Here is a 21,349-nt window from a genome sequence, read left to right as displayed (position 1 = left end):
TGGATCAGATTATGTACAATTTACACAAGTCTTTGCATATTTTCTATGTGATTCCATTTATGTAAGAATGAATTTCAGTCCAAATTGTAAACTTAAATTCAACTGATGAGCCAGTCAGTGTGTATCACCTTTACATGGTTTTACATTAAATTTTTTTAGGTAAATGGTCGCATTACTGCAAGAGTTTATGTAAGAATTATTGTACTAAGTCATTGTTTTTATGGTAATCCATTTTAACACAAATTTACGTAACAATTTATAAATGGTTTTCTGTAAACACTGTAAAGTCTTCATGCAACCATGAATGAGTAAATAGTTTAATTTATATGAAAGTGTATGTAAGAATGGTTTTAGACAAAAATGACGTGAAGACTTTATTAAGACTTTGTACAAACATTATTACGACAATTGTTGTATCATTTGAATTTGAAGAAATATCTACATAGAAATAATACAGGGGTTGATAGGTAAAATGATTAAGATCTGACCTTTTCCAAAGCAGCTCTTGCGGATATGTTCCATGTGTTTGCCGGGCCGTTCGTCGAGAGGAAAAAAGCGGTGGTGTTCGGGAATGCGGCTGAGCTCACGATGAGCTTTAACCTGTTGGGCTTTCAAAGCAATGGCCTGCTCCAGCAACCCCAAGTTCCCCCGCATGATGTCGAACATCTCAGACTCGTCCACCACCGTTGATCGTTGAGACAAGCTATCGTTGTCCCCATCATCATCGTTACCGTCCACGTCGGCATCCCTCTCTGACTCCTCAGACTGCACTTCGATAAACACAGGAGATACTGTGGCGGCCTTACTAGAGCTGTAACTTTCTGGCAATATAAGTTTGTGGGAAACATAGTCTTCCCTTATGTGGGATCCCTGAGTGGCAGTGATAACTGAAGGGGCGATTTCTTTGTCCCCTTCCCTTTCAGACTTAATTTCCTTGTATGTCTCTTCAGCTGTAATCTCAGACTTCAGCACCTCATCATCATCATCATCATCATCATCATCATCATCATCTTCCTCTTCAGCTTGTTGTCTCTCCATCATCTCAGTAAAATACTGGTGGTCTAACTCCTTCTGGCTCTCAGCATGCATGTCCTCTTCTTCATCGTTAATCTCATCTTTATTTCCCATTACTCCATTCTCTTTAGACACTAGAACTCCTACTTGGTTCCCTGTTTCCTCTGTTTCATTTCCTTCTTTCTCTTCTTCTGGTTGCCTGAAAGGGCTTTTATCTTGTGCTCCCATTGTGACAGAATGTTGTTGTTGTTGGGGTGACATGGCACCACTATTGTGGTTGTTGAGGTGGGGCATAGAGTTGGCCACGATGTGCTGATAGTTAGAGAGCTCCTCAGAGAATGAAAGCTTGGGCTTCTCTGTGTTGGATGCCTCAATGATGATGCACTCCTCTGTGTGACAGACGCAATTGTTAAAATGTGTAATTTTCGAAGGATATGTTCACATTGTCAATGGTTGACTCTCAGCTTGTCCTGTACGTACTACAGCATCAGAAGCAGATTGAATAGTGTCTGTATGGACAAGTGTCCAAAGTAAAGCCTGCAACATTTCTAAGTAGCAACTGTAACCACAGTAACAGAGAGTGACAGTTAATATTACAGGTATAGTTCACCCAAAAAACTGTCATTATTTACTCGCCTTCATGTCGTTCTAAACCAGTATGACTTTCTTCTGTGGAACATAAAAGAAGATACGTTGTCTCAGGTTTTCTTCCATATAATGAAAGTCAGTGGGGTCCAATGTTGTCTTTCATTTTGTGTACTAAAAAGACACTTTTCAAAGTATATTTTCTGTTTCACAGACAGAATGTCTTTTCAACACCTTCTATTGCATTTAAAAAAATAGATTTTTATTCTAAACTTTTTTCGCCCTTTCATTCAACATGTAGTAGGAATGGTTTCTTACTGCACAACACCTAATTTTCTAGCATTTAATGTCACCTGAGAGGGTTTGGAGCTCCAACATTGAGAGCAAAGAATAACCCAGAAAGCGTGCAATGCTTGTCATACATATGTCAAAGATGTGACAGTCAAATAGTTGTTGAGTGCAATTCCATTGAATGTAATTTGCTCTCTAAATCTGGTTGTGACTTCTTCAAATGCATAGCAGTCATTTCGGTTTACATGTGTATGACTTTATTACTTTAAGAGTTGCTGCTGCTGAACATGATGACGCAGCATCATATTTTCTCAAAACTCTTTACCTTTTCTTACTCACTTCAGGTCTTAAAGTCTCTACTAATTAGCTGAGGAGTTGAAATGGGTGTGTTAGATGAGGGAGACAATACTGGAGTGCTCCAGGACAGTTTTAAAAACCACTGCATTTCAGTGAAATTCTTAAATGTGATTCATATATAACAAATGCTTACATACATACAGAGTTTTAAGACAGCTTTAATTGCCTTTTTGGTAATTTCATGCCTTAACTGACAACATAACTATGACATTGCATGCTCGTAGGTTCATTTGAGCTAATATGCAATGATACAGGCTACAGCGCGAGCACTGCGTTTGTTTGTGCAATGAAACAGCATGCGCTACGAGCACAGTATAATGGCTAACTGACAAAGAAAATTTGTTTTTACTGACATAAATCCTGACATCATCTCATCTGACTGCAGTTCATTGTTGTTGTACTGAAGCTTCTCGTCACCTGTAGCCTTTCCGTGCTTATTTCATTAGAGCCTGGTGCTGAGAAGAGTGCGTGTCTGAAAAGTCTCCTGTTTGATGTGGTTGTAAAGACATCCTGCATCTAAATAAACGCAATTCTTGTCATGTCTTGTAATGCGTTAAACTTTGAAGAAAAATTAATTGCATGCCTTAGCACGTTAATTTTGACAGCACTAGTATGAATATAACTGTATTTATCACACCAAACAAGACTGTCAATAATTTTCATTTCAAACATATTTGATCACTCACCTTCATCACCATCCTCCTCCTCTGTATTGGTGCCCTCTATGTTGTGTTTCGCTTGCTCCTCTTCTTCATACACTTGATTGCCAGCTCTCTGCTTTGCCTGTTCTTCATCCTCCTGTTCTTCATACTCCTCTTCTTCCTCCCTCAACTCCGTCTCCTCTCCGCTCCCCTCACTCTCTGCATTGAATCCCTCATCCATCGCCAGCTTCAGTGGGTGGGACTTCCTCTTGGAAGCAGGTTGCTCTGACTCTGCTTCATGTAGGTGCCTTTTTCTGGCCAATGGGCAACTCAAAGCACTATTAGAAAAGAAGAAAGGAAATTCGACAATAAATTCAGCATTAAGGTCTCTTACAGTGCTAGTGGAAAAACAATTAAAACATGCAAACTACACACATGCAAGCCAAGCATGCTAAGATGTCGGTAGCACTTTATTTTACAGTCCTGTTACTCATGTACATACTATGTACTTATTATAGTAATTACAATAACTATGTAATAACTAGGTACTAACCCTGAACCTACCCGTAAACCTAACCCTACCCCATGTTGTTACCCTTTATTACCAAAACTTTCTTAGATAAATACACTAAGTACACTATAAGTACATGTAAGTACACGTACTGTAAAATAAAGTGCAACCAAGATGTCTATGGAAACTCAGATGAGGAATGGAACAGTGTTGGATATTGACCTGTAGGTGGCATTGTGCTGGCTAAAAGCCTTTATAAATCTCAGCCAGTTGACTGGAACACTTAATAATACCACAGTAAAATAAGAAACAGAGAGAGAGAGAGAAGTGAGGGAGGGAGCAGTGGAAGCTGGAATTCAATAAAGCCCTCACCTAGAAAGCGTCACTATCAGACGGGCAGCGGAGATAAATCTATAAACATGAAGCATCTCAAATGGCTTCCTGAATCTATACATGTGAAAATAAACATAACTGTAATAGCTTTCCAATAATCAATACATTGCCTAAAGACCTCTATTAGGGAGAGTGAGAGTACGAGAGAGAGAAAGACTGACATTATCAGAGGAAGAGATAAAGATTAAGATGATCTAGTCTACGGGAAAAACAGCGTTTGGGATCAGGAAAGGCTATGTGGCCACAGAGGGAGGTGAATCAGGGGCTACGGAGCACCACACGGGCATGTCATCTGTCATACCTTCTGTGTCGGGCATATTTGCCACTGATATGGCCTGAGCCATTGCATCCTGGAGTAGGGCAGCTGAACAGATAGAGGGGGTCAAATTGGAGATGCTTTATAGCTTTCGTTATTTCCTGATGGTTGTGTGCTAAATAGTTCATCAGGAGCCGCAATTCCACGGCCAGCGTAAAAAACAAACAAACATTGATTTTTAAATTTAGCAAAATAATTGTTTGGTCAATATGACGGAGCTGTGATCGATTTTCGTTTTCTGCGGTGGCCCTTCTTTCATTTCATGAAATCCCTTTTTTGGCAAAAAAATAAAAGAAAATAAAAAATGTCACTGATATCCTCATTTAGTGTTCCACTTAGTGGTCGAGCAGTGCATAAGCAGTTGCAAAAGGTGGTGGGTGCAATTCCCAGGGAACACACATGCTGCTAAAAAAATATCATTATGGCCTGAATGCACTGTAACTCACTTTGGATAAAAGTGTCTGCTAAATGCAAACATTTAAATTTATTACCAGAAGGGTTGAGATTTGAACATGAATCTTGTATTCAAATGCATATTAATATATATATATATATATATATATATATATATATATATATATATATATATATATATATATATATATATATACACACACACACATAGACAGACAGACACAAAAGCACAAGATCAATAATACAATATTATGGCTAACAAATCCAATTATATACATAACATATCATGTCTTGAAGGATTCATAATTCTTTTTTGCTGCAGTATGAAAGCATCTTTTGGGGTGGTCTTTTGAGCAGAGCTCTGGCCGTGAGCAGCTGTGGTGACCCTGACGGCTAGCGAGTGTTTTTGATGCGTTATAAATTTCACTCTTGTAAACTTCATAGAGGACTTGACCGTGAGAAGAAAATGTGGAGAATAACTTCACGAACTGAGAGTATGAGGCTGTTATATCCCATACACACAGATTTTATGTTGTCTATAGGAACTAGCAGACACTGGTCATCTGAAACACATGCTTGATCAGGAAAACAATATGTGAATAACCTGTAGACTCCTCACATTTATTAGATTTCTACTGCTGTCAGCAATTTTATTGATGATAGGAATTGTTGAAAATGAGATCAATTAAAATGGTTTTGTTTGCAAAGCGGCGTGCATTGTGAACCAAATAATGTAAAAAAAACATGGATTTAAAACATAAAGAAAAAAAATGCTGCAGAAGGAAAATGTAATTTTACAGAACTAATCTGTCTCACCTGAGCTCCTGTCCAATGATCTCTGAGGGAACTGCAGAGGTAGAGACAATCAGGAACAGAGAATTAAGCAGAACAATCTAAAGTCATAGATAATTGCATAGAACCACAATCAATAAATCACAAATATATACAGACCCCGGGAGGCCATATGCAGTAACACTCATGACTGCATGATTACCAAGAGAAAACACACACACACACACACACACACACACACACACACACACACACACACACACACACACAGAGACACACACAGAGACACACACACACACGCACACACACACACACACACACACACACACACACACACACACACACACACACGTACACATGCATTATACACAAACACCTGAGTCAGCCAAAACATCAAGCCTTGATGATTGAAAAAAAATGTGCAATATGCACGGATCAGCATGAAAATATGATTAATTGTCCCATTTTAGTTTAGTGGTGAAGTATATTTATTTTAAAACAATATAAACTGTCAAAGAAAATTAATGCAAGAATTCAATAAATACAGTTACATACTATATAAGCTTTAAAGAAATGTTGAGTTCAATGCATTTAGCATTTTGAACTAATTTCCAATTTTCTTTTGCATTTTTCAGTTAAATAAAATACTATTTTTCCCTATATATTTCATCTTTTAGGATTTCTTAAAAGAAAAATCAAAAAATCTCGTCTCATCTTGTGTTGTTCTCGTGAACCCAGTCTCGTGTCTCGTCTCGTGGGATAAGTGTCTTGTCACACCTCTAACATATTTAGTTAGTAGTTAGTATTTAGTATAAACAAATCTTTACAAGCTGATGGATGAGTCAGAATTACTGATGGTGGTATCTGATAGTATGTTTGAGATGCTATCCAACTTTTTTTGCATTTAGTTGAATGCTCTTCTCTCTCACAAAGCTCCATTTAAACTTACTGAATGCTACATACTGAATAGGATTTTCTTGCAAAATGACCTCTAGAGACTCCAAGAGCAGGATTATTTGAGACAAGCTAAAATATTAGATATGCCTAGAGCGAACGTACTGTACAAGACATGCTCAGCTGACCAGTGAAAGAAGTCAGTTTTACAGGTGAGAGAAAAAAAGAAAGATAGAGTGAGAAAAAGAGAGAGGGTTCACTGACCTCTTCCTGCTTTGGACCGTGTGCGAGTGCGCTTGTCATCAGTATCCAAACTCATCTGTCAAAGAAAGAAGGAGAGAGTCAAGACTAGAGACAGACAGACAGATAAACAGATAAAAAATGACAGATGGACAGATTGATGGACTAGACAAAACGAGACAGAAAGAACAAAAGACGGACAGATAAATAAAAATGACAGACACAGACAGACATACAGACATATAGATAGATCTAATTAAAACTTTAAATCCCAGAACATTTTCAGTGTTTTCTCCATCCTTAACGCTTCTGTAAACCTCATCAGCTTATAATTTAGAGGCCCTGAACAATCAATCTGATTGGATGGACACAGAGAGAGACAACAGAGCATAGCGTCTGCCAGAAAAGCCCATTTGCGTTCACGGCCCCATGGCAAGCTCGAGTGGTAATTACAATAGCAATATTAACCAAAGTGACAGAAATAATACAAACACAGGCACTCCAAATCACTGTAATGACTCCCGCACAGTCCCCGATTGCAACACTCTGTGCTTTCTGGCACAAAAGGAGCAGGTGTCAATCCCTCTCAATCTCAATCTCACTCACACACACAGATGCAGGGAAGTCTGCTCACTGTAAAGCCATTGGATCTTTTCTGGTGACACAATGGCGCTATTAGCTTTGATTACTTTACTGCGATTTAAATGGAACGGAATCCTTGAAAATCCACAAAACTCTCTCCTTTTGACCCTCGGCGAGCGCTGCTCACCCCGCTCCCAGCTGCCGCTTTTAATACAGCACTGGAGCTGGCAAGTGCACACTGCACTTTCACAGAGGAGTTTCTCTTTCACACGCTCCCTTTCTCTTTCTTTTTTATCCCTGCGCACTCTCTCTGGCAGTGCCACTTCCTGTTGATTGCAGACTTTTCAGCACGGGCGGATAATGAGTGTGTTGTGTTTGATTTGAGGGAGTTTGCGTACAGGGCGATGAAAGTTGGCTGTGTGTGCGTGTGCATCCGGTCAGACAGGTGCACAGAGAGTCTCTTCCTCTCCCAGGGGCGTTTTGATCACAAGCACACACGCTCTCGAGCAACAAGCCGGCTTTATGTGCAGATACTCGCTTCTCACACTCTGAGCTGTACTCGCCAGCCTGAGAGGAAAGTTCTCTCACATTGATGATCGAATAAACCCAGGAGATGTGGACGCAAACACTGAGCATTGTGTTGTGTGTGGTTCGCCCATCTGCGAGTCTTCTATGCCCTCTCTATATCTCCGAAACAAGCTTTGTGACCACTCTGACCCCGAGCACAAAAGCCAGGGGCAGATGCATGTCGTTCTATTCTTTTCCCACTGTAGCTTCCTCTGGTCTTTCACTGCTGTCTCCTTAGTGTCAACACATGAATCAAAAAGGTGTAACCATAGCTACGCATCTCTTTCAAATAGGTGAGCGCTTCAGAGTTTGCATTCCTTTTCTTTATTTTGAATTCCACCTCATTAAATCTGCATATAGTGAAGGTGTTTGTGACAAGCAAGATGGTGTCTTTTTTTCTTTCATAATATCATTCAAAGGCCTTTTAATGTTTTCAAACCTGTCCTTCCCCGGCATTTTTAATAACGATTGTTGGCAGAGAAATGAGTGAGTGATTTGAGAACTGGAAAAGGAGCATGGGGATGCCGAAATGAATGGGAAGAAAATTGGCATAAAAATGCGAACGCTAAGATAAAGCCAACAATTTTTTACTCCACATTCTCCACTTAGAGTGTGAGAATGTCCACGCATCCCTTCGGTCCGTGTGCTACATTATTAATTGTGTCCCTCTCTTCTACATACAAGCGGATGGAGATGCTCCTTCATGCTCTTCTGACAGCTTTATGTAAATTGCTTGCTGGGGGCAATGACTTCACAAAGAAGGTCACCCCTCCTCCTCCAGTGTGCATAAATGAGGCTTTTATTCATTTTCACATTTACAAGAAAAGGACGCAACCGGGCCTGACGTGGCAACAGTCACTGGAGTGACAGGACTACTGACATCTCCAAGATTACCTCCGGAAAGCAATGGCCAATTAAAGGAGGCCGATACGGTCGCCAAGGAGATCTGAGCCATCCATCAGGGAAGCAGATTTAATGCTCACTCTCACGGTCTGACTGACAACTGAGAGAGGTTTTTGTTTGTTTGTGTGTGTGTTAATGTGTTTTCTTGTAAGAGCGTGTGGTAGCATGAGAATAAGCTTGGCTCTGATTCCTTTGCACACAGTTGGATGACGCTGATCAGTCAGAGTTTGGTATTATCTAATTGGATGCTCTTAAAAGAGCTGCCTGCAACCCTTTAAACATTTCAAATTAGATCGATAAATCAATAGCTTCAGATGAACTCTTTCCATCAGAGTGAAAAAAATACATTTATGGGCCCACGGGAGACAGCGAAAACTCTCTCTCTCTCTCTCTCTCTCACTCTCTTTAACTCTGTCTTGTTTTTTCTCTCCCCCTCTCAGCGCCCCCATTAGAAATCTCTTCCGATGAATTTCCCAATGCAGAAGTGAAAGAGATGGATGGCTGAAAATATGGGCTGTTCCAAATAAAAAGTGTGAAGAAGAAACAGTGAAAGAGGAGAAAAAGGGATGCATCCACTTAAAGGCAAAAACACACACCTAAGCAGAAAGAGGAAAGGGTGGAGGCGATAGGATGGTAGAGAGAGAGACTTTCTTTTATGTTGATGAAAAATAGCAAACAAAAGCAGCTCAAGGACATCCCCTCTTTCAAACCTCTTCAGTTTTCCTAAATAATGCAAGAAAGCTCTAAAAATTAAATTAGGTTGAGCTGAACAGCCCAATTCTTCATAATTACGGGATGTGGGACACTTTCAAATCTCGGCTCATTCATATGGGGGTTAGGCTGCTCTGCCAAAACCCATTCTAGGTCAAGCTGGCATGAACTGCGTACATTGCGGTAATACAACGCTGACTTCCTTTCATAAGTGTGCTGACAGACAGAACTGATGAATGTCATAAATGTATAACCCTTTTTCGCCTCTAATTGTGCCAGCTTGGCAGGAAGCCCAAGTTTCTGCATGATGATTGGCCGGGTGGGTCCGTGCAACTCACTTTGATTGGTCGGCTCTGCAGTCTGAGAGAGGGCCGGCAGCGGCTGATCTTGTCTCCTCGCGTCCAGCGCTGGTTCAGGAGTTTCCCCCGGTACTCATTTTCTGTTTGAGTGAGAGAAAGAGAAAGAGAAGGCAACAAATGAAAAAATGAAAAAGAAGGGAAAAGACAGTCATGTCAGCATCTGCGCTGGCAGTTGGAAGAGTTCTGCGGAGCGAGGGCAAAGGAGCTTTCAGTTCAGATGCTGTAAGAGACTGATTCAGCAGTGAAATGGCCAGATCAACTCATCAGCTGTCCACCTGCATCTGAAACCAGCCGCCTCAGCACAGGAAACACAACCCCCTCCATCTCAACAGCAAGACACACACAAGTGCACAATCGCACAAACACACACCTGGGTCAATGATATATAGAAAAGGAATCTTAAAAAAAAAAACGTTATACACGTCATAGAAATGTACCATTTGCATCTATGTGTGTAGTGTAGTGGTGTAACCATCAAGTGAAAGTATATATATATATTAAATTAAATTAAATTAAATTAAATTTATGCAATTAGCAGACACTTTTATCCAAAGCTTGAGCTACAGGAACACACACACACACACACACACACACACATATATATATATATATAAATTCTATAAATATATTTATTGTATGTAAAGTATAAATTGCTTTTAAAAAAAATGTTGTGTAAATTGATAGAAAACAATATAATAAATAAATAAATAAATAATTGGCTCACATATAGGCTAGTGGAAAAAAATAAAAAGTGACATCTATCTTTGGGTTTTAATGCATTAACTAATATAACATGTTGACAGTACATATACAGCACATTTATATGTTGACTGAAAGGTGCATAATGTCATATTTGTGAAGTGACAGATTAACAGTTCATGATGGGGGCTGGGCCTTTTAAACGTGATCTATGCACTTTTAATTAAAGAGAGGTGAGAGCTAAAAAAAACTCACATTCGCACATATGCACATGCATATGCATGCTAAAACACCCCAGCTGGATGCTCTGTCAGCCTGCTATTAGAATCAATCACATTTGTGCATTATTATTGAGCTTTTAGCAGGCAGGAGTGTAAGAGAGGTGAGGGGTCACACAGACAGGCCCGTGTTGGGAGAGGGAATTTGGTCAGTAAATAATGAATCAACCATAAATCAGATTTTTGTCCCTCTTACTTTCTTTTTTTTTTCATCAGGGTAATAGTCCACCTCTCCATAAATTCCCCGCCCCCTCTGGCACACACATGATAGACATGCGTGATAGAATGATAAAAGAGTGTCAGTAAAATCTAATGAAAAAATATCCCCTCTGCTCAAACACTTACATGCATGTGCCATCAAACTCAGGGCGTATTAAAATAATTATTATGTGCACGGATCAGCCATTGTTTGTGAAATCTAACGGCTGAGACTCCAGCTCATAACTCACTTTTGTTTAGCTGTCAACAATACCACAGGTAACTAACTCTCAAAAGTTGTGCGAGAAAGCCTTCTGAGGATTTCAGTCTTCAAAACGCTCAAAAACCTACGCTAACCCATCAAGCTTTGCCTTTAAAATGATAAAAGGACACCAGAGAACTTTGTGTTGAATCACAAAGATCTCGAATCTCTCTGTCAAGCATAAAAAGCCCATGTAACATTTTTGTAGTGTTGAGTAAAAAATAATTTAAGTGGAAGTTTGTTATATAATTATGTATAAAAACTAAAATATAAGAACAAAATATATAATTCACTGAATTTGCTCATATCAAAACACTTTTGAAGCTATTGTTCTTTTCATATGCAGTCTGCAGTCACACGAATCATTATTTCTATAAGAATAATTGTTTTCTGTTCTGCTACATTGTACTAAGAGGTAAGACTAATCTGCTATTCTCATTTTGCCTCTTCTCCCCTCCCTTCTGCCCTTTCTTTTACTTTCATTTTCCTTCTTTATCTCAATCTGGTGTTTTCTTCCTTTAAAGCAGGCTTCCATCTGCTTCTTATTGAGCACTAAAACTCACCTTGCACTCTTAGAGAGAGAGAGAGCCAAAGAGCAGGAGAGTAAAAGAGAAAGAGTTTGCTGTCAGTAAAAGAGGAGCCTTTAATATGCCTAGCTTCTGACTCTGTCTCTCTCGCTTCCCCCACTAACATCTGCCCTTCTCTCTTAGCAAGCACAAAATAAACAAAGCAGGCAGATCTGATTTGCCTCCTAAAACTCTGTGCAGCAGCAATAACCCAGAAAAAGACAGGCAGGATGCCAGTCATCAGAGTTAGAAAGCTGTAGGGCATTGTCAGTAAAAGCATTTCCAATGCCCCTTACACACACACTCCCACGCCAATACGGAACAAAACGCTTATTTATCAACATTCAGCCCTCTTCTAAAAAGTTACTACAACAGCACTACTGTGCATCCTTCCCCCCAACACTCTCTTGCCTTTTCTCATTCTACGAATTTCAAGCTAAATAAACAGAACTTGCGAGGCGCAAAGGGCTTTTTAAAATCACACCATAAACCCGAGCTATACAGCCGACTCCACACTTTCCGGGCCTTCTGAAATGGCACGGACCCCATAATCCACCCCTGTGGCTCTCAATAACCTTGATGGCTCAGGTGCCACTTATTCTAAAGCGAGAGAGAACATTAATAAAGCTAAACAGTTCATCATTTACAGATGGGTTAGAGAAACTATTATGTGATTGGCTTCTGTGGATGTTCACTTTAAAATATTACCCTACAGGAAGAACAAGAGATTAAAAAATGATCTGTAATAGTTCTGCTACTGCGAGACAGTCAAAGGAGACAGCGATGAGTGTAAACAAATCAAGAAAATCATGTCATGCTGCTGAAATTCATCATGGCGATGCAGAGTTGTTTGAGACGGACATAAATCCATAGTTTAGATTAAATAGGGATGGATGCCTTCACGGTAATCCATGGGTGACACATCTGCACTCTCTGCTCTAGTTAAGCAGATTTAACTTCAACTTTGTGATTAGAGAACAAACAGAAAGCTCTTATCGAGCAGAGGTGAAAGTATAACATTAGCCTGCGAGATGCACTCAAATTTAATGATTATAAAAACAACGATACCATCATAATATATTTAATGTTCATGGTGGACTGTAGTTTTCCTTTCGGGAGATTAAAAAAAAAAAAGAAAAATTGACTTGTGCCTGAAAGTCGGCAGTGAGTAATAAAATTAGACGCTCCTTCATGTCAAAACAAGTCAAAGTGCCTTTGAGAGCTACGGTCACTCTTTTTTTTCTTTATGACGCACCACGGAAAACACCATGACAACCACGAGCAGCAGAAAGATGCCCATTTAGAGAGTGATTAAAGGAGCAATGGCAGAATTTGCCTTTGTCTGGGCTTCTTAGATAGACAAAAACACTCTCAAGGTTAAAGACAAGTTAAGAGGTTAACTATCAATGTTCTTTAAAGATTCTGCTCAGCAGTGCTCCCAGTCCTGTCTGGAAATACATGTTTAAAAGTGTCATAGAAATAGTTATGGAGAACTTGATTTAATCCAGGTACCGATTCTAAATTGATTCATTCAAATTTGTTCAATAGCTCTGTACATTACAGAGTTCGGCCAGTAGATGGCGACAAACATTTTGAGTGTCTTTTGTGTTTGGTGAGTGCATCATTGAATCATTCACTCAACAGATTATTTAAAAACAATGAGACTTTTTATTCCTATAATCACAAAATATCATATTACTAGGAAATCTGAGTATTCAGGTTTAAATGTCATACGTGTGTCACACAAGATGAATGAAGTGAACAAACAAGGTATCAGAGATTAGATTCAAAACTCTTTAAGGGTCTTGTTCCTTTAGGAGGTCCAGCAGCCAATGATTTTGCCATTTGTAACTTAATGTTCAAGACTTCCGATAATAAATGTAATAATGCTTCTTTATATTGCAAATTGGTATTTGTCATATTATTTTAATTTATTGTTATAATCATAAACTGATTTGTAGCCCAAAAAGTTTTTATTAAAGGTACAGGTTGTAGGACCTGCCACTAGAGGGCACACTACCAAAACAATAACAGTCGCGTGGTTTGATGACGCTAAGAAGGAGCGTGGAATGATGGGATTTGTTGTCTTCTCACCAACCACTGACGACCATCAATCAGACGGAAAGATAAATCATGGATTTAACGCGAGTTCAACGATTTGTGCGAGTAGATTACATACAAAGTCAATGCAAAGACGGGATCAGACTATGGATCAGACGCGTCCTCACGTGGGTCTAGAGACGTGATGCCCACCGTTTGGTGTGTAATAATAATAATAATACTAATCTTGTTGATCTGTTATAATAGCATACATTTTCTGTAAAGATACGAATCAAAACAACTCACCTGTTGAGTAAAACACAAGCGAGTTCGGCATCTCTTTCTAGTTGAAGTTTGTCGCGAAGCTACTTCCGCATTTGTCCACACACTGTTGTCATGTGGTTTCTACGTCAGTAAAGGCGGTAACAAAGGGTAACTAACATCATTGACAGGTGACTGCACTGCCCCGTGTCACTGTTTAGAATGGGCATTTTCTTATGATTTACAAGTAGTTGAAAACATTAGAGATATTGTTAGTTATCAGCTGGACAAAATATATAACACTAGCCTAGTGGTTTTTGGATATTTTACTGCAAATATCTTACAAATTGGACCTTTAAGCAGCTTATTAATCAGATGTCTCAAACATTTAAAGCAGGGGTGTCCAAACTAGGTCCTGGATGGCCGGTGTCCTATAAAGTTTAACTCCGTCTTGCCTCAGTACACCTGCCTGGAAGTTTCTAGTATGCATAGTAAGACCTTGATTAGCTGGTTCAGGTGTGCTTACTTAGGGTTGGAGCTGAACTCTGCAGATCATCGACCCTCCATGACTGAGTTTGGAGACCCCTGATTTAAGGAACTTTAAAAGCATGAAATCAGAACACGCAAAGTGAAACTTAAGAGAACTAAATGCAAAACAGGCCACAAGAACGATTCTTAACTTTAAAGCTGGAAGTCAGTTAGACGGAAAAAACAACAACAAACAAACTAACAAACAAACAACAACAACAAAAAACATTTAGTTTTAGAAATGTAAATGAGTGCACATGAAGGAAGGAGAACGATTCTTAAAACATTTGTTCAAAACACCGAAGGAAACAGCACCACCTGAAAACTCTGAGTAAACACACAATGGCGTGGTTGTCGCATGAAACTCAAACAGCACAAACATGCATTGTAAATCACCGACCAATTCAACTGCATGCAATTCAGTGTTTCAAGGCTTCTCTAAATGGCACCTTTCTTCACTAATGATAGGGGCGACCCTGACCCTCGGCCCTGGTGGCTTGGCTTTCTGCTGTGCTCTGAATGAGAAGAGCGCAATTTGGCCCAGCTGCTCCATTCCACATTTATTACTCTCTCCTCTCCGGAAAACCTGCGGCACCTGCTGCTACATATTTATTATTTATTTATTATTATTTATTTTTTATTTTTTTACTTTTATAGGCTATTTTTCTGTACTATGGACTGACTGATAAACAAGCGCCTATTTCGAGCATTTACCACCTTTGGACAACCAAAATGAGCACTGAAGTTGGTATATTGCAAACAACCTTGTTTGAAGATAGAAATTAATCGGATAAGATTAAACGGTGATCTGTGAAGACCCAGATTTCATGATTTGGGTGAAAAGAGCTGCATGCACCAGATGATCTGCTATAGTGTCATTTGTTTATAATACTGAGCACATTGTTCGGATATACATTAATGTGGCTGACATAAATAAATGGGAAAACTTGCAAGGATTCCCCCCACCGCACAGATAGCAGCGTCCCCTTTTATTAAACTCTGGAGGTTCCTGACGACTGCGCAATTCTGCGCAATTTCCGCAAACAGATAGATATGATCTTGTGAAAGTTATTACCAAAACCAGTTTCTAGTCGAATGAGATAAAATAACTGACTCCATGAATCAATGTTGCGCTCAGGTGACCTTCATTTTACACTGTGCTGAATATTGTGACAAGTGGATGTCGCTAAAATCATTATGCATCACACCCCGCTCTTATTTCATTATAAACATGTTATTTCAAATGGAAACTGTTTTAATTAAACACAAACTGAGAACATAATGTGAATAGTCTCTCTCAAAACTAAGACATATTTAATCTATATGTATAGTCTCATTATATGCAATCTTTGCAGGTTCAGTAGAAGTGATGGAAAAGTTTTACACGCCTACAAGTTTGCTCTGCCATGTTATTTATTTAGAGTATATCAAATTAAACAAGAGACCCTGCTTGTTCAGATAATACTGTACCTAATAGTTCTAACATTTAACAAAAACAAAAGTCAAATAAAAAAATCAGAGATTCAATTTTAGTGGTCTGGTAGCTCTTTTATATTTTTTACATAGAGATGTACAGCTTCTGCCATCACCACAGGAGGCTCATGATGGTGATTTCTCCCCTGTAGCTCATTTGTAATTGGTTAAACTGATGGTGTTACACCTCACCCTGAGTTACAACGCTCCCAGCTCTTCTCTACAGCACTGATCTGATCTGGAAGTGCTGGCTGTCATAGAGCCAGAAGCCTCAGACTGTGAGAAGTTAGTCACACACTCAAAGCTCACTAACTTCAGCACACTAATTCCAGTTACTTTTCTCAAAGCATGAGGATTCTGGCTCTACATCAAGAATATATTTTCTTAATAATACTAATAAAACCATATATATATATAATATATATATATATATATATATATATATATATATATATATATATATATATATATACTATACACACAGTAGCATAGGTCCATTGTGTTTACACGATCACATTACTGATTCTCAGATGAAACACATTCACGTTCACTTCGTCCACCATCTTGGTTGCAGGTGCTTTGATATTATACTTCATACAATAGTGAATGTCTAACACATTAGCCCCGGAATACTGAGCAAGATGAGACACAGACGCACTAATCACTCAGAAATGAACAGGGGCGGGGGATGGATGCAGAGGATGGGCGTTATTGCTTCAACTCTCATGACTTTTCTTCTGCGCATCTCACCAGGGGCGGTTGACATTTAAAGAGAGCATCTCTCCACTCTGTTTTCTGCTGCAGAAAATCAAATGGCCACCCCTCCTTCTTCTTCCTCGCCATTCGTGCACTCGGCCGGGAGTCCTGCGCTACGCCCATTGTTCGACCTTAATTACACCGAGCCATATGGAAGCAACTCCGTATGTGTGCCAAAAGATGGAGATTATACAACTACATGACAGTGAGCACTTACAGTGCGATCACTCCGAACGGATACATTCTAAACACACAAGCACACATACGCTCATAAAGCTCAAAACGCGACGAAGTAGGTTGAGAAATGACAGTTTTGACTAACGCACGCTGCGTGCATATAATCAACATTTATGCGCGACAGTATAAGCAGGCAGCTGAGGAATACAGACACGGCATTACCGATTCATCTCTTGGATCAGACGCACGCAGGATTTCTGTGGCAAAGTGAGAAAACAAATAGACATTCGCTGCGTTTGTACAAGAGCGCCATAGCTGACTGTTTCTCCATCACTTTTTCCATGTCAACTCCACACACTCTCCGCTGGAGCTTCTTCAAGCAGGGAAGCGTGGACTCACACTCACACTATCCTTTCCGACACAAACCCGCTTGTACGAACTATAAGCCAGCAAACATTTTAGTTCAAAGATTATGAAATCAATCATTGATCATACAAGTGCAATGAGAATGGAATATGAAAATAAAAGGGCACCCTTCAACGTAAAAGCCATTAACCTTGATCTGTAGGGCATCTCGGAATGGGATGTTCTAGATAGTCAACATCCTTGGTTAGCAAATTTTACAATAATAAAGCGTGAAACATTTATAATATCTTCCAACAACTCAACCCTTGACTGTAGACCTAGCTACACATCTCAAAGATCCTCCAGAGTCATATTTTTGGTAATTAACAAAAATAACCCAAACTAATTATGTTTGATAAATAAAGCCGAATGACATGATACATGGTTACCTGAGTGAAAAAAAAAAAAATCCCGAAAGCTTCTCCCGTCTTCGTCCTGTATTCAGCAAGCTGTGAGACAGTTTGGGGTAAAATATCCCATTTATAGATTTTTCTCAAAGAAAACTAAACTCTGCTTCTTCAGTGGTATCCCGAAAGATTCAGTGACACTGGTGAAGAGGATCGGCGCTTCGCTGGTGCTGCTACGGACGAGCGAGGATCCAGAACGGGGCGGCATGAACGCTACTTGTTTGTAAGCAAAAACATGGCTTCATTTGCCTTTGTCAGCGAGAAAACGTAATATTGACTTACCTTTCCCTTATGAGCCATTGTCCCCCACCTCCTCCCTCCGCCCTTTGCCATGACATCACGAAAGCTGTAGTAAAACCTACAACATCGATGGGCTGGGCTTTGAATATCCCCCCGCAATAACTCAGCAGGCATGTGCACAGCCATGCACACTGTTTCATACTCTGTCTTTCTCAGTGCACACACACACACACACACACACACACACACACACACACACACACACACACACACATGATCGCTCCACTCTCTCTCTAACACCCACGCACTTACTAGAAGGGATTTATATAAGTTCTCCTTTGTGCCAGAAACAAGATAATCAAGAAACAAGATAATCAACAAGATAATCAAGATTCTTCAATGGTTCAGAAAATAACCATCTTATTATCAAATACCATGCTGGCTGTATATGGTTCTTTAGAGATTAAACATATTTTTGATATAACAATATAGATGAAAAGGATCAGTATATTGTCTTTTAAATCCCTTGAAACACCAGCGGGTGGTTTTCAAAAGAATTAGAGAATAAAAAGTTTTTAATAAAACGGGTTTTCGATCGCTTGATTTTTTAGAGTAAACCGCTGTCAAATTCTGGAGGTTAAGTAACAGAGCAAATGCGTGTTTAAAACATCCTAGTTCGAAGTGCGCGTCGGGTCGCTGTTACTCTAAATTCTAATAGCGTAAGCTTCTTATTTTACGTCCAGTGATTAAACTTTAATATTGCACAAAAGCATGCATATGTCACTGGTGTTATCTGAACCCTCCCTCCTGACTCTTTCCGAATGGTACTGTCCAGTGATTCAAACAACACACTTCTCATAGGCAATGCTTCCTTGCTAAAGTTAGCATAATATATTATTATCAGATTATTGCCATTAAGAAAAAAGATACAAGCCACAAACTAGAAGGAATGTACATAGTTTCCATGGACTTAGTTTTTTTTTCGTGCAAACATTTGCATTGATATGAGCTACATCATTGATGTATGAGTGTATGTATATAGCCTATATACACACATGCCCTTTAGAATTTTGTTGCGAAAAGAGTGGAAGGCAACAAATAAAGGGATTTCAACACCGGACTGTGTTCTTCACTCAACAGACAAATGTAACTTGGAATGACTCCTAAATGTTCCACACACCGCTGTTGTGCTTTGTTGTTTTGTAACCATTAGTGAAAATGACAACCATTCATTACAAGCCATTTGAGAATATTCTCCACAAATGCCACTCTTTATCTGCTGTCTCCATGCTGCACACGGGGGGAATTTTCAAAAAGCCAACCTTCGCCTTTCAGAAATTCTATTAAGTTCTTATCTCTTTGCGGCAGGCTCTTTTATTTGCTGTCCCATTGTTATGCATTGGAGCGAAAATCAATCACGAAGTGTCCACGCTGCATCAATATGATTTGAGTTGCCCCACTAACCGAGACACAATCCAATAAACAAAAGACAGAAGAGAAATCATACACACCTAAAAAAAAAAAAAAAGTTCCACTCCCCTGCTATAAGTACTCAGAATTAGATAAATAAGGGAACCGATAATTATGGTTTCTTCAGTATCTCACTGGAAATTTTGAGAATGAATGGTAAGCATAAACAGAGGGAGCAAAAGTAGCTACAGAATTTACGCTCGACTGGGCTTCAGGACCCCAGACAGCGCTCTGGCCTAGTACCATGGACAGCGACTCAGAGGAAAATCACATCCGACTGCTTCCTCTGCAAGAATTTTGTCAGCTGTGATGGGATTCAACAGAAATGTTGAAAAGAAAAATGAAACTCGTTCCGAGTTACGGTCACAGGTAAAAGAGGCTTTACAGAATATGATTCGATTAAACAAAAAAGGTCCGATAGGGATCCTGACTGAAAACGATCAAACGGCTTACTGTTGCTATGGTTACCACAAAAGACCAACCCAGCTTGTTTTCGTGAGTGTACTCTGACTAACTTATCTAACTTTTGGGGCATAAATGCTAAAATCATACATCAAATATGCATTTGTACACTAAAATATTTTCATCATAATGCAGCATTTTTCTTTTCATTCATTTAACTTGGCACAGTCATTGATTGAACTTAATCTTCTTAATCTCAATCTTCATTTTTCTTTAATAGTTACATTTTAAGTGTTGGCGAAAGTTATAGTATCGTTGAATGTTACCGTTGACAAACCGTTTAATTAAGTAGTTTGATTTGTTTACATTAGTGTAACATCAGAGCGTTTATAACTAAATCACAGATGGACAAAAAGCCTACTTCATGTAGCTGTCAATAGATGTTTGTCATCTAAAAAAAAAAAAAAAAACTGGAAACTGGAATTGTTCAGTAGCCTATCCTTTACAGTTAGAACTGTCCAATCGCGTTGAAACTCCACTGCAAACAATCTTTATCGCTGCGTCTCTCAGGAGCACATTTAGAGTATAGCGGCTGTATAAGTATTGCATAAGAGTGTCAGCTGAGAGAGCGGCTGCAGGGGCCCCAAACTCCGCGAATGGCCTTGACAGATGGGACAAGCTGACAGACGACAACAGAAAGTAAGTTTGAATGCGCCTCTGGGCTGGCATTGTGTCCGCCACGGCCCCCCCGGGAAACAAACCGCCCTTTGTCTCAACACTTCAACAGCAATGAAGTTTAGAAAAGGTCTTGACCAGACCCTACAATTCCCCAAAGTTATGATCTTTATTTATGTGCTATATATAGACCACCATACAACAGTCTTTCAACACATGTCTAAAGAAAGGGGCATGCTAAACTATAAAGCCTCACAACAGCGAGAACAAGCGAGACAAAATATGATAGGTATTCCGTTAAACATTAAACACTTTGGAATCAAGTGTTTTTCTTTTTTTAAAGCGATTATTACATAAATAATTGAAGGAATATATTTTGTCAACAGTTCATATAAGGCTAAAACAAATGTGTATACACTACATCTCATATAGGAGCAGTAAAAGCCAGTTAGACAACTTTTTAGACACCTGTCAATCAAACAATGTTCGAAACAGTCAAATTAGAAGACGGCGAAATTCGACTGACCTAAAAAAGTCCCACACAGCTTCATGGTTGCGGCTCCGAGTTTCCCATAAGCGTCTGGCAAGTCCCGAGAAAGTAAACTTGAGTGGAAAAGTTGAAGACAAAATTACTACAACTTCTCTTTGACACGAGCAAAGGAGGGGTGCCGAGTGACGTCATAATCCAGCCCAGCCAATCGGAGACCTGTATGTGCGTACTCGTATCCTACCTCCGCAAAACTCCCAGCCAATCAAAACAATTGTCTTCAGCTCTCAGCAACAATGCCTGTAGAATGCCAAGAGAAGGGACTACCGGCAGCTGTGCGCTTTCAGCTCAGGAAGTTTCACAACAATGCTGAGGGAGAAAATCACGCAGACGCAAACTATATCAAAACTTCAGAATATTTTTGGTGAATCATACTAAGAATATTATTTGTGCTT

The 21,349-nt window shown here is 39.5% G+C and overlaps 1 protein-coding gene across 4 annotated transcripts in view; it reads right to left on the bottom strand.

Annotated features, from left to right (window-relative positions):
- Positions 1–21,038, bottom strand: part of LOC132129733 (myelin transcription factor 1-like) — a 42,031-nt gene extending 20,993 nt beyond the window's left edge. Inside the window, exons 1-8 of one of the 4 annotated variants that reach the window (XM_059541436.1) lie at positions 20,934–21,038; positions 9,550–9,650; positions 6,473–6,527; positions 5,339–5,369; positions 4,094–4,156; positions 3,622–3,681; positions 2,934–3,226; positions 489–1,403 (exon numbers count right to left, since the gene is read on the bottom strand). In XM_059541436.1, coding sequence (XP_059397419.1) covers positions 489–1,403; positions 2,934–3,226; positions 3,622–3,681; positions 4,094–4,156; positions 5,339–5,369; positions 6,473–6,527; positions 9,550–9,650; positions 20,934–20,958 — 1,543 coding nt within the window. In that variant the 5' untranslated portion in view covers positions 20,959–21,038. The remainder of the gene's footprint in view (positions 1–488; positions 1,404–2,933; positions 3,227–3,621; positions 3,682–4,093; positions 4,157–5,338; positions 5,370–6,472; positions 6,528–9,549; positions 9,651–20,933) is intronic. The other 3 variants (XM_059541435.1, XM_059541438.1, XM_059541437.1) reach the window with 3 other exon arrangements.
- Between the last annotated feature and the right edge of the window lie 311 nt (positions 21,039–21,349).

Source organism: Carassius carassius, chromosome 46 (assembly GCF_963082965.1).
Source record: "Carassius carassius chromosome 46, fCarCar2.1, whole genome shotgun sequence".
NCBI classification, from domain to species: Eukaryota; Metazoa; Chordata; class Actinopteri; order Cypriniformes; family Cyprinidae; genus Carassius; species Carassius carassius.
Note: the sequence above shows the minus strand (reverse complement) of the source record. Positions and strands in the feature narration are given on the sequence as shown.